The sequence below is a fragment of the Sciurus vulgaris genome, assembly GCF_902686455.1.
Source record: "Sciurus vulgaris genome assembly, chromosome: 5".
NCBI lineage: Eukaryota > Metazoa > Chordata > Mammalia > Rodentia > Sciuridae > Sciurus > Sciurus vulgaris.
The window spans coordinates 142,315,380-142,329,514 of NC_136465.1; the positions used below are offsets into that span (position 1 = coordinate 142,315,380).

The following is a 14,135-nucleotide window of genomic DNA, read 5'->3' on the forward strand; positions in this document are numbered from 1 at the left end:
AATGGAGAGATGGGATACATGGTGGTGGAAAAGGAGGCATCATAGATGCCCAAGGATGAAGGAAGGACATTGTGGGGATAATCTGGAAACAGGTGCATGATGGAACCCTCCAGGGGTTTTTTTTTTGGTAGATGGAAGGTGGACGTGGCTATAGAATATATGTAAATGGTCTGGGCTCATTGGAGCTCACCTATAATCCCTGTCACCCAGCGGACTGAGGCAGAAGGATGGCAAATTTGAGGCAGCCTCGGCCATTTATTAAGACCTTTAGCAACTAAGTGAGACCTGTCTCAAAATAAAAAAAATTAGAAAGGACTTGGGTATTGCTCCGTCATAAAGTGACCTTGGGTTCAATCCCTAGCACCACCATTGAGTCCTCAATGATGGATTTAAATTTTCTTTTCTTTAGTGATTCAGACTCAGAAACCATAATGAAAAATGTCCAACATGAGACAGACTTGCCTGTAATCCATATCCACTGTTTTCTCTTTTCCTTCTTTCACAATTGGAGGCTAATCCTTTTTTGATATTGCAAAATCCATCCCTACAAATTTTGGAGGACTCTTGTTAGCCCCTCACATACCCATATCATTGCCAGTTCTGCCTCTTAAAACCATGCATGTTGCACAGTAGGATGACTGGAGATAAATGTATCACACTGTACATTTTAAAAAGCTAGAAGAAAGTGTTTTAGACGTCACCACAAAGAAATGATAAATGTTTGAGGAAATAGACAAGTTTATCCTGACTTAAGCATTATATAGTACATAAATTGTTAGAAACATCACATAGTACCCCATAAATATGTACAGTTTTCATGTTTTTATGTATCAGTTAAAACAAATTTAATTTAAATTCAAGTAGGAAAAAAAAGCATGCCCGAATCTTTTTGCTACTAGCTAATTTCTTACCTATTTTCCTTCACTAGTTAACTTTGAGGCAATTATCTACATGTGCTTTCTCCTACTTTCTTATCACATACTTTTCCAAAACTTAAAATATGCTGCTTCCTCTGAAACTGCTTTAAATAAGGTAATTAATGTGATCATATTAATAATTCCAGTAGACATTCAATATTTTACTTCTTTATCATGCCTGACAGCCTAACATTCTTGAAAATTGACAATTCTTTACTCGCTTCTGCTGTACCACCCTGCTTTCTTTTTTCTTCTTCCTTGCTGGCCATTTTGTTGAATCCTCCTCCTTAAGTGTGGCTTTCTGTGCTCATTTCCTCACTCTCTGCCCCTTTTCTTTTTGCTTTGCACATCCTCTCGTGGACCATTGCACCTGCTCCAGTTGCCACATGTGTGATGGTTGCTCCCAATGACAGCACTGGTTATTTCCACTCTTGATCACCAGCCCATATTTTTCTGTGGATATTCAGATCTTGTATAGGACTGCTGAGTCAATATCTACCCTTAGTTGTCCCTCTGCCACTCAGATTTAGACACGTCCAATCCTGCTTTCCAGTGCTGTGAATTGCACTGTTTTTTAACCAGTTGCTAAAATCAAACCTGGACCCATTCCTAAACTTCCCTTTCTCCTATGTTCCATATCCATCCATCATCCTTTACCATCCATGCCACACTCAATATTTGTCAAAGCAGTTCATTTATTTTTATTTTCATTGTCACAACCCTAAATCATGTAATAATGATTACATTTTAGAAATAGGGGAAGCTCCTATTTCTAAGGAGAACTTAGCATTTTTCAATTATTTCCTATTTTTTGAGTTAACTATACCTTGTGTCCTGCAAAGGTCCATGTATTAAGATCTAATCCCCAGCGTGATACTGTTGGGAACTGCCGTGGACGGTTAAGAGGTAAGGCCAAGTGGGTGGTCCTTTGGTCACTGGGGTTGTGCCCTTGAAAGAAACTGTGGGACTCTGGTGTCTTCCTGTCTCTCATTATGATTTCTGGCTGATGATACAAGTGATTTCCCTCCAGTATAAGCAAAGGAGCTGCCTAATACTGAACAGGAGCAAACAGAACCCAAAGCCCAAACAAACTTTTTCTCTTTATAAGTTAATTGTCTCTGGTATTTTGTTTTACTAATATAAAACTAATATAACTTTGTTCCTAGCAAGCCTAAACTCAATGAATTTTAACAAATCTCTGTGTGATATCTGATATTGATTCTCTTCCAAATGTTTAAACCCATCTCACATCCCTCTTCATGCTGAATTTTGGTCATATCCATTCTGAACTGTCTTTAGTTCTCAGTTGAATGGCACCTGCCATAAGGAGTAAGGCATTTGGCAGAAACTGTCATGTGAGTAAAACAGCAGGCAGTCATAATTACCAAATTATTAATATTTGGTGTGGAGAGATGTTAAAATGGTTAAAAAAAAAAGGAGGCAACACTTTATTCTTTGTTTATCTACTTTTATTTTATTACGTTCACTGTAATCATGGTGTGTGTTAATTATAGTAGTCAATTTTATTTTCCATTCTTCAGACCTTGGACTTTTCCTTGAAGTAGGATTATTTTCCCTGTCAACAATGGTCTATTACATGCTAGCACTGTTTTAATATTTACAAGGTGTTCTTTTCAAGGTTTGAGAAATTTTGTTGTTATACTTGTAGATTTCAGCATATGAATATTAAGGAAATGAAAGCACATATGCATAGAGAAATATAGGATTGAATTAATTTTCTGTGAAATAGTCTGAAAATCATATTAGTCTTGAAAGCACACAGATTATTGAAATTGCAGTTATTTCAAGCTTGAACTAAATGAATTTAATAATTCTCCATTTCACTTTGCTTATGAACACGTAGTCTAAAAATGATCAAATATTGATTGAAACCACATGTGAAGAAAATGATAATGAGAAAACTGATTATTTTAAGTAATGGTATTTAGTCATTCATCAGGAGAAAAGTATTTAACAAGAAGAAATATGCTAGTAAATGCTTTCTACACCACTGTCAAGTAATTGTTTTCTATATAGGATAAAATTTTATAATTTTTTTCTAAAATTTAGTAGAATGCCCTTCTTAAATATATTTATATTATATTTATATATATGTATATTGTTCTCTGTTTTAGATAAGTAATATGTTTTCTTTTGAACATAAATGGCATGGTTTTATCTTCTGAGGAAAGATTTATCTTCTTTTAATAATATGACCTCTTCTTTCCTGCTTTTAGGAGACCAATCTCACAAATCAACTTAGTACTTTAGATTATTACATTTAAATAAAAATTATTTCACTGTCGGGTTTAATAATTTGCCATTGTCATTAAAAATTACTTCCCTAGAAGCTTGCCTGAAAGATTTTTCTCTCAAAAAAGATAGTTTTAATATAATTTCAGAGCAGATTTTTAAAAAGTTGATTCTTTTCACAGATGTTTACCTGGATACCTAGTTGGCAAATGGCCTAAATGAAAACGTATTCACGTTCACTGGGATTGTTTTGATGAATTTTTTGGGCGTCCAAGTAAAACAAACAAAAATGTGTGTGTGTGTGTGTGTGAGAGAGAGAGAGAGAAAGAGAGAGAGAGAGAATAAACGCATGATTAAACTATATTTGAAAGTAAAATATATTTCAGTCTCTTTCTATGGTAAATTATACATATTCTCAAAAACAGGTCCTTTATTCCCAATATTAGTAAGTTGTTTCCTCAGGTATTTTCTAAATTAGTTACATTTTTGTCATTGATTAGATCAGGGCTTCCAATGTATTATGTTTTTAAGATATGCCTTCCCTCGTCTTCTCTTTCTTATGTTTTATTTGACTTTGTCCTAAGGTTGCTCATGATTGCTGACTTTTTACTAAAATTTGGATACCCTTTCTTTTTTCATAAGCAGAAGTTTTTTAGATAGACACACTTGGCTATTTGTAAAGCATGTATAGTAGAACATCAACTTCAGTCAAGTTTAACTAATTATGTTTGTGCTGTAGCATTTGGTTATGAAATCATACTAATGCGCAGACTGCTTTTGAATGAAAAACTTCCAGAATTAATTCATGAAATTTTTGTTTAATTTTTATTAAATTATCTAAACCAATGTATTTACTTTATAAGTCTCAAATTCAAAGGTTTTACTTGTATCTAATGAAACACGTTATATAAAAGTCAAAAATATGTGTATATCACTTTATGTTGTATAAATTTCTATGGTTGCATTTTCTTCTTTTATCATTGTTCTTTCTTTCTTTCTTTCTTTCTTTTATTTTTTTGAAGTGAGTCAGGTTTTCATTTGTCTTTGAGGCTGCACAGGAAAATTTCTAGCCAGATGAACTGTGCTTGGCCTTAGAAGGGGTGAGTCCAAGTATAAGGCATAATACAAAGATCAAATGTGGGGTCTGAGAAATCCAAGTGCAGTTGCCAGATTAGCTAAGGTCAAAACTGACCTTCAGTTGTTCCAGGAACATTTTTATTTTTGATCCATTGTCCATTTGATTAATTTCTGGCAACAGAATATAAAACTAAGCATTTAAACAGTGCTTATCTCCAGAGTCCATGGTATAGAGAAGAGCCAATATCGGTGTCCCAGTTCCTATATATTCCAGAAACCTTTGGCTTCAAAACCTCCTCAACTCTATATTCTTTGGTTTAAAGACTAATCATATCTTCCTTATTTTTGTATCTGCAGACTTTACCTTAGTATAGGACACGTAGCAGATACTATGAAAGTTGAATCAATGATTAGATACTTGCATAGTAAAATGGCTTTAAATTAGTACCAAAACAGTGATTAATTCATAAATTTCTAGTGGGAAGAATGGAACAGCATTGTAACTAAGTAAATATGTACATTCATTTTCTTTCTTCAGGCTTCCTTTACAGCACAGTTATCCTCAGACTAGCAGTGTAATGTCCCCATATTGGTGCATGACATTTGTATTGCCCTCAATGGCATATTGAAAGTAGATTTTAGAGGTTTGTGCCTCATGTAAAACTATCAAATTTTTGATACATTAAGACATACTTATAAGAAGATGCAAAAGTGAACATGGATTGGGTGAATGGGCCATGATTTAACTTTGTCTTCAGTTGAAAATATATAGATTTAAATATTCCCCTTTGGATAATAGAGATTACAAATCTACATTCAGACAGCCATGGCAGTATAAAAATATGTCTCTAGGTAAAAGTAATGTATATTTTTCTTCTCTTTGATAACTTCCCAACTGAAATTGATAAAAATTTGAGAACCTTAAACTCTGACATAGCACTCATTAAATGTCCTTTGTGTTGAAGGTTCAACAGAACTTTATTTGGTCATAAACTCTTAGGTGACTGGGACTCCAGTTTTTTCATCTTATTGTTCAGTGTTGGTTACTCATATCTGAATGATTTCTTTTGCATCTCAGAAAACAAAAACAAAAACAAAACTATTGTTTCATTAGGCTCTGGAATGTCCCTCTAAGAAGGTTCATGTATTGAAGGCTTGGATTGCAGCTGATGGTGTAATTGGGAGGGGATAGAGACTGTAGGAGGTGGGGCCTAGTTGGAGGAAGTAGGTCCCTGGGCCATGTCCTTGAAGGGTATATCTTGTCTCCTGTTTCTCTGTCCCTCTGCCCTGCTGTTGTCATGAGGTGAGCAGCTTTGCTCTACCACACACTCCCTGCCATGATATTCTTTGTTGCTCTGACCCAGAAACAATGGAACCAAGTGACCATGAACTGAAACCGCTGAAGCCATGAGTCAAAATAAATCCTTCTTCCCTCAAGTTGTTTATCTCAGGTATTTTGTCACAGTGAAGGAAAGCTGACAAACACAACTATTAAGTGTTCTGTTCTAAGCTCCTATATTAGCCAATTGTAGATTTAATATTAACAAAGTTTTTACATGAAGTATTTTCATATATATATATGCACATATATATATTAAATCAACATCTTTATTTTTTCTTGGTATGAATTAATACCTTGTCTTTTCTATTTATTGATAGTCTCATCAGAATTATATTTTCCTATAATTTTCTCACATATATTATCTAGCTACATATCAATTTTTCTATCTAAATTTACAAGTTACATTGGAAAATTTTATCAGAGTGAAATTTAGCTCTGACAACTCCTGAAAAAGAAATATAAATAAAGGTCATGTAAAACTTTTGTTGTTAGACTAGCTCTGATGTAGTCATCATGGTTGAAATATTGAAGAGTAGCTAAGAAGTAAGGAAAAATTGACTCCATCTAGTGGTCTCACAGAACTGGTGCAGTCTAATTTGACAAAGTTGTTTTCAAAGTGCTGATTGACAATTCAGATGTCTTGATGGGCTAAGCAAATAATATAAATGGAAGACAAATCAATTGAGAAAAAAATCAATTGTTATGTATTACACTTTCTCTACAGTTATGGAAATATGGTATAGCATACAGCATAAAATATACATACAGGATGTAGGAGAATAAATTTCAAATTTTGACTGGAAAGCAAATGCAAGTTCTCTATGATTAATGACCCCATGAATGGTAGTTTTATGGCAAAATGCTCAGCTGGTAATAGATTCAAATGATTAGTTGTCATTTTAGAACATTGGCCTGGTAGTGCTAGACCTTCCAATTTTTCCACAGAACCTGGTAATGTAGATTGGTGTGTCAGTCTGTTTTGTGTTACTATCACAAAATACCTGAGGCTGGTTACTTTACACATAAGAAGGGCTTACTTAGCTCAAAGTTTGGAGGTTCAAAAGTATGGCACCAGCATGGTTGGTTCTCTTGAGGGTCTTCTTGCTACATCACAACAAGGTGGGTGTTCTCATGACAAGAATATGTGTGAGAAGAAGAGAGCTCATGGACAGAGAGGAAGCAAGAGAGATTCAGAGTCTAGGCATATTCTTTTTATAACAACCTGCTCTTGCAGGAACTAACTAGAGTTCCTTTAGAACCTCTTCTTCCCTCAAGTTGTTTATCTCAGGTATTTTGTCACAGTGAAGGAAAGCTGATGAACACAACTATTAAGTGTTCTGTTCTAAGCTCCTATATTAGCCAATTGTATATTTAATATTAACAAAGTTTTTACATGAAGTATTTTCATATATATATGTACATATATATTAAATCAACATCTTTATTTTTTCTTGGTATGAATTAATACCTTGTCTTTCCTATTTATTGATAGTCTCATCAGAATTATATTTTCCTATAATTTTCTCACATATATTATCTAGCTACATATCAATTTTTCTATCTAAATTTACAAGTTACATTGGAAACTTTGCTCTTGTTGGAGGGTGATGCCGGCAACAACTCGATTGCCTTTTGACAGTTTCACCAGTTCTCCATATTCCCACACTGGGGACCAATCTTCCAGCACATGAACCTGAGGGGCACTCTCAAACCATCTCTGAACCACAGTGCATATGAGACCTACTAAATTTAATATGTCAGCTTGTTTTTTTAAAACATATGATGTGGTCCCAGCTTAAATAGATCTTGAGACCATATTTGTCCTAGGACCTATTATTTTGATGTATAAGTTTCAACAAAAGGCCTTAAATTTCTTGATCTCATTTCTTTCAAAGGACAGAAGAGCTGTGGGCATTTTCCAGAACATTCAACACTGGAAATGAGATTGAAATATGAAACTACTTGGTTGGGTCTTGGTTGAGGATTATTTTGATTCAACAACAAGCACTATTCAGAGTGTTGGAATCACAGTCACAGATAAGCAAAATCTTTTTCCTTTGTCTCTCTTAGATTTGTACCTTAAATGGGATGCTCACCAGCATCATCACAGAGCCTAGTCACTTTCTGCATACACTGGAATCTTTGGCTATAATTTTCCAGTGTTTATCTTGATTCTTGAGTACCATATAGAATTTGTTCATAATTTATATTTCTTTGGCATATTTTTCTTATAACTTTTTGAGGGGCATTTTGAAGTTCTTAAAACTTAGCACTCAAATATAGAGTTTGCAGTATAGGGAAGAATATAGGGAATTCAATTAGCACTCAAATATAGAGTTTGCGTATATAGTGATGGTTTGAGAGTGCCCCTCAGGTTCATGTGCTGGAAGATTGGTCCCCAGAGTGGGAATACGGAGAAGTGGTGAAACTGTCAAAAGGCAATCAAGTTGTTGCCAGCATCACCCTTCGACAAGAGCGAAGTGGTTCTAAAGGAACTCTAGTTAGTTCCTGCAAGAGCAGGTTGTTATAAAAAGAATATAGGGAATTCAATTAGCACTCAAATATAGAGTTTGCAGTATAGGGAAGAATATAGGGAATTGCAATATAGGGAAGAATGAGATGGTTTTTTTACTTTCTCTCTTTCATGAGAACCCTTAACTTGGACCACATCTTCCCCCATCTACACAGAGACAGTGTGTAAAGAGATAGAGGAAAAATGGTAAGGATTCTGAATTCTCTGAACTTCTTCAAAAAGTGGGAGAGGTCAAGTGAAATGAAAGAAACCACAAATAGCCAAGTGGGCCCAATCCTTCTCTTAAGCCTTCTCTGTTCATTATGTTGAACAGTCGCATTCAAAGGCAAGCCGCCATCCTTCCATTTGCCTCCTGGGCTCCTGCAGGCCTTTGAGCTCTCTGCCTGATCCACAGTTGTCTTCTCACTTGTTTCTGCTCCTGCCTCAGGTCTCTGGACTGCTCCTTAAATCTCCTGTGATTCCCCTTCTCTTTTATACTTTTGTTTTTGCATTCCCACTGCCTAAAATAATATAGATCACTGAGATCCAATTAGTCTCAACCCTCTGCATATCTTTGCTACAGAGTCACTTTCTTCCTGAAGTCTCCCTTGATTGTCCCATTGACCCATTGACAATGACATTTACCCCACATCCAGCACTCTCAACCCCTTTTACTCTGCTCTGCTCCAACCCCCCCATAGCTTTTAATATATATATAATGTATTTATTATGTTTGTTTCTTTATAAGTAGTCCATTTGCTAAGATATAAGCATCTGAAAGATAGAAATCTTTGTCTTGTTTTATTTAGTGATGTATCAGCAGTGCTGAGGAAGACAAGGGAAGAGAGAAAGAGAGAACTTCTTATATTCCAGGAATCATCATTTTTTTTTTTAAGTGGAATTTCTTTTAAGTGAAAGAATATTGAACTACTTAGGTTTGTCATACCTTGCACAGCCTGTTCTAATTGCCTGTGGAAAGATTTCTTGCAACAAATTATATCATTTGTGGACTTATGATCTATTTTGCCTTTATTATCAGAAATTGCAAAAACACATATTAAGAAGGAAGAGACTTTCTATGTTGATAAAAAAAAATGTAAAAAGTAAAAAGAAGTACATGTGTTTGGTCCAAAAGGAAATTGTGTTACATAAATAATTCATATAAAAACTATAAAGTAATTGGCTTGAGGCAGTGGAAAGAGTAAAGAATATGATGTCAGTAATCCTAGGCACACCATTTACTACTTTTCTGAACATAGCTTAGCAATTCATTAGCTCCTAGACTTAATTACCTTATCTTCTAAATGGGAATAGCAGTATAGTAGAGTCTATCTTATTTGCCTTATGAGTGTATGGAAGAGCTTTCATTCTTAATACCTACTTGTTTCTTTCAACAGTTAACCCAAATTGCATCTAAATTTATAATTATTTTATTTTTCTTTTTACTTGAGAGATCACCTTTTAGAATATATGCTCCCTAGGGACAAATCTTTGTCTTTCTTTTTCAGGGTCGCTTTCCCAAAACTAAACATTATGTCTGCCACTTAACAGTTGCTCAGAAATATATGTCCTAGGATTAAGCAAATATAAGCCAAAATGTTCATATGACATAATAATGGTAGATTGGTTTATAATCAGATGTGATGCAGATGTCTGTTATTATTGTCACCATCTAAACCATTATCATCCTCATCATCAAATATGTGTTTCTCACCTTTTTTAACCCACTACCGGGGGATGATCAACTATTCCTGCCTTAACCTACAAATTTATTGAAGTAATACAGAAAAACTTTGCTGATCTATTGATTTTGTAACAGGTCTCTAAGCTGGCTGGTGTTTTGGTTAAGTATGGAATCAAAAAAGGTGACACTGTGGTCATCTACATGCCCATGATCCCACAAGCAATATATACTATGCTGGCATGCGCAAGGATAGGAGCCATCCATAGTCTCATATTCGGTGGATTTGCATCCAAAGAATTAAGCAGTCGCATTGATCATGCAAAAGTAAGTGCTTTCTTTGGGGAAATTGAGTTGTGGCTACCTATATTATAGCCATATTTACCTGTGGATGAATCATCTAAGAATATTCTTACTTCTTCTAATCTTCTTTTCAAATGGGGTACTTTAAATTTGCTTTTCCTTGGCATTTGTCTGTTAATCATGTGTTCTTTTTTGAGTCAGTTCTATGTGCCAAGTGCTTTGAGAAACGTGAACTATAAAATAAGGTATCTGCCTTTCAAGTCACCTTGTTATACATTGGGTTATACAAAACATATAAGAAAAATAATTATTAATTTATTTATTCAACATTTATTTATTAGGTTCCCTTCATGTGGTTGGCACTGACCTTGGAAATGCATAATATATAATAGGTACCAAATGCATGGGCTAATTATTTTTAAAATCTATATACTTCTAGGAATGGGGTAATGACCCAATGATTAAGGGCTGAGAGGGACAGGGTGACATTTGAATGGGATGCCAAGATAAAAAATTTCATAAGCTGATTGTGAAATATTCTTGAGATATTGTATTTAAAACAGCACAGTGTCTGAGACATAGTGATCACTTAAAAATGTTTTTATTGTTGTATGAGTTTAGCAGGGTCAATGAACATTTCCCTGTAAGTGACCAGAGAGTATCTTAGGCATTGTGCACAACATGATCTCCGTTGCAGGCACTCAGCTCTGCTGCTGTAACACACAGGCAGACTCAGGCAATGTATCCACAATGGGCATGTCTGTGTTCTGATAAAACTTGGCAGAAATAGTTTACAGACCCCTAATTTAGGGGAAGAGACATTTCTTTTGGTTTTGGTGACTGAAGAGGGTTCTGTGGAAAAATGTGAGATTTCAATTAGGTCCTGGCTGAGATTCATCTGGAAGAGAATAATGTAGTGGGATCCAAATGCAGGGGAAAGAGAATGAAACAAGCATCAGTGGCAGGAAAGAGTAAAATCATTTGGGAGGAAACAAGTAGATTGGCATGACAGAGAAAAGAGAAATGTGAGCTTGCCAAGGCTGGTTGTGTCTGACCTGTAAACAAACCACTGCAAGTTTTTGAGCAGGCAAGTGTCATGTTTTAAGCAATGTTAAGCGGAAACAAGCTTTGCAGTATCACACGAGTGAGGGGGGAGGCTGGAGACCTTAGTGAGATGCTCTGTAACATGTTCTGCTTTTGAAGAAATGGGAAATAGGAAGGAGAAAATGCCAATGGCAAGACTGAGGAAGAAAAGTCCTTGTAGTAGTTAAGAGATGACTAGTCTTTGGAGTTTCAGACACCCAAGACAAGATGTTTTTAGGGAAATAATTTGCATTCAAGGTCCTAGAGTGAGGCTTTGCATAGCTTATTTCATCTGCTATAAGGCAGGTTCTAGAACTAGAAAGTTATTTTGTGGACTAACCACCTCAGTTCTTATTTTTAACATGTTGTGTTATTGTTTGTGAAAAAAAAAAAAAAAAAAAAAAAAAAAAAAACCCTAGGGTTGGGGGGTGGTTTGATCAATCCATCACTGACCTGAAAATCCTTGGGAAGTTAGTGACATCTCCGAGGAAACTATAGGCTCCAGGTTTTTAACTGTAGAAATGCTAAACACCATTAGACAAAGGTATTGGATATGTTATTTTCTTCTAAAAACATCTTAATAAGATATGAGGGAATTGAAATATAAATATATACATATGTACACATTTATAAATATGTATATAAATAAGGACTTAGCTAATGCTGTGCAGGAGTTTTCATTCATCACACACACATGTACAATCTTCTTAAGGGGTTGAGGCAATACATGCATAGTCTTATGGGCAAGGCTATAAGGAAAGTCAAATTTAAGGAGAAATGATGGAGATAGAGATACACATATGAGATATCTAGACAAAACTAATATTTGAAATCTCTGATTTTATGACCTGATTTTCAAACAGATTGGCTAAAGAAAAAAATTTATTTTAACAGACAAAGACTAAAAGGATGTCTTCTAACATGTCAGTCTAGACCCAATAAAACCTCTAATAAAAGGTTGTTAATATAAATGTGAAAGGACTTATTTTTCCAGAAGAGTCTAATTTTGATGGTATTAAATTGTTCAAGTTCTGATATATTCTATTATGTTCTTAATTTGATATGTGGCTTAATTTCATTTATACAGGATCCTAATTTTATGTAATGTTAACTAGAACTATTTTTATAAGTATTACAGATATTAAAATGTGAATTATATTCAAATATCAAGTTTAAAAATACAATAAAAGGAAATAAGACTTATTTTTATTTTCATTCCTTTTTTCCTTTGTTTTTCTTTTAAAAGTCAACTTGCTATAGTGGAAAGAGAAAGATTGTACAGTCACACAGAACTGGCCTGATTTCTGTCTCCACCACTTATAACCTGGGGCAAGCTTTGTAACTGCACTGAACCTCAGTCCCATGAATATTAAATGATATCGAAGAAGCAAAGAGTACTATGTATGCATATATTTAGCACAGTATAAACTTTCCCTAGATGAAATGTATTGTAACCAGAAATCAGAATTCAAGAATAGATGTGATACTATGAAGTGATTAGCTGTCTCCTGAATCATTTGTTATATGTCTCCTTTGCTTTGGATTTTTTGGTGAAGAAGCAATGCATTTAAAAGAATAATAACATGTTCATTTCTGCAAATTAATGAGAATTTTCACTCAATTTTACAAATTGTATTGAGAATATATGGTGTGCCAGACCCTATACAGGCAGAGGAGATGAAAGACATCCAAACTTGGCCTTGGACTGCTTACTATGCAGTATTGGAGATTAAAGAACACATTGACTATTTGAGGTATGCCCATCATATACCAAGGAAGGGAGATTGACCCAAATGCAGTTGCTACCAGGGACACTGTAGCTACACCTGCATGTCTCAAAAAATGACTGGCAAATTGTCAGGTAAAGAAAAATTTGGAGGGTAGCTTATTGACAGGGTCATGTCCAAGCTTTGTGGAACTGATATTTAAATCACTTGGGAGTTATTTTGTGAAAAAAAAAATATAAAATTAAAATTACAATATTTTATGAACATGAATTTATCTTTAGAATGAGAACGAAAATTGTCAAAAGATTATTGGAGAGTCAGATCTTGTCCTTCTGTGGTCTCTAGGCATGTGGAAGAGATGTTCACATAGAAAGCCTTAGAAATGCTTTCTGATTACAGTCGGGCTGGAGCTCTCCAGCTAAGAAATGCTAAAGCCTCCTCTAAAACTATCTCTTATGAGTGTGTGTGTGCATGTGTGTGAGCATGCACGTGCATCTAAGGGTCCCTAAGGTTTACATTTCAGTGAATCATGGCACATACACATGGCTTAATGGATTCTTTAGAAGATATTTTGTACACCTTGTGTTTTAGGAGCCCAAAGCATCACCAGTGTATAATGTTCAACAGGTAAGTAAGATTTATGTGGAAGGGATTAGGTCTATAACATTTAAAAAAGGGTATATTGGTTTTCAGGTCATTTATTCAACAGAGACCAGAATCATTAAAATATTTCCTTAGAAATGTTAAAACTGCCAATCTGCACCTGAAATATTGTGATTACTTTAACTGGGATTGTTAAAGCTTTCTTGATTCTTATTCCTGTTCTTTTTTTTTTTTTTTTTTTTTTTTTTTTTAATTTTAGCCCAAGGTGGTTGTTACAGCATCATTTGGCATTGAACCTGGAAGAAAGGTAGAGTACATACCTCTTCTAGAAGAAGCACTGAGAATAGGTCAACACACACCAGACAAAGTTCTCATTTATAATCGCCCGAATATGGTAATTTGAATGTTTCGCTTGATTCCTGTTTTGTTACTGTGTTAAGGATGATTCTGGTTTTGACCATTTGAAAGAGACACTTGGTCCATAAACTCCTAGGATCAAGTGATTAATATATATATATACTGAATGTGGTTGCTATTTCTGGTGGAAAAAGATATAAAAAATATTTACTGTTTTGTGAAAAACTAGGTTAAAATAAAAAGGTTGAAACAAAGAAATACTTATGATATTAATAGATTA

The 14,135-nt window shown here is 34.7% G+C and overlaps 1 protein-coding gene across 5 annotated transcripts in view; it reads left to right on the plus strand.

Moving 5' to 3' along the window:
• Positions 1 to 14,135, plus strand: part of ACSS3 (acyl-CoA synthetase short chain family member 3) — a 167,388-nt gene that overhangs the window by 38,522 nt on the left and 114,731 nt on the right. For all 5 annotated transcript variants that reach the window (XM_079140420.1, XM_079140423.1, XM_079140419.1 and 2 more), the window contains 2 exons: positions 9,921 to 10,109; positions 13,758 to 13,892. In XM_079140420.1, coding sequence (XP_078996546.1) covers positions 9,921 to 10,109; positions 13,758 to 13,892 — 324 coding nt within the window. The remainder of the gene's footprint in view (positions 1 to 9,920; positions 10,110 to 13,757; positions 13,893 to 14,135) is intronic.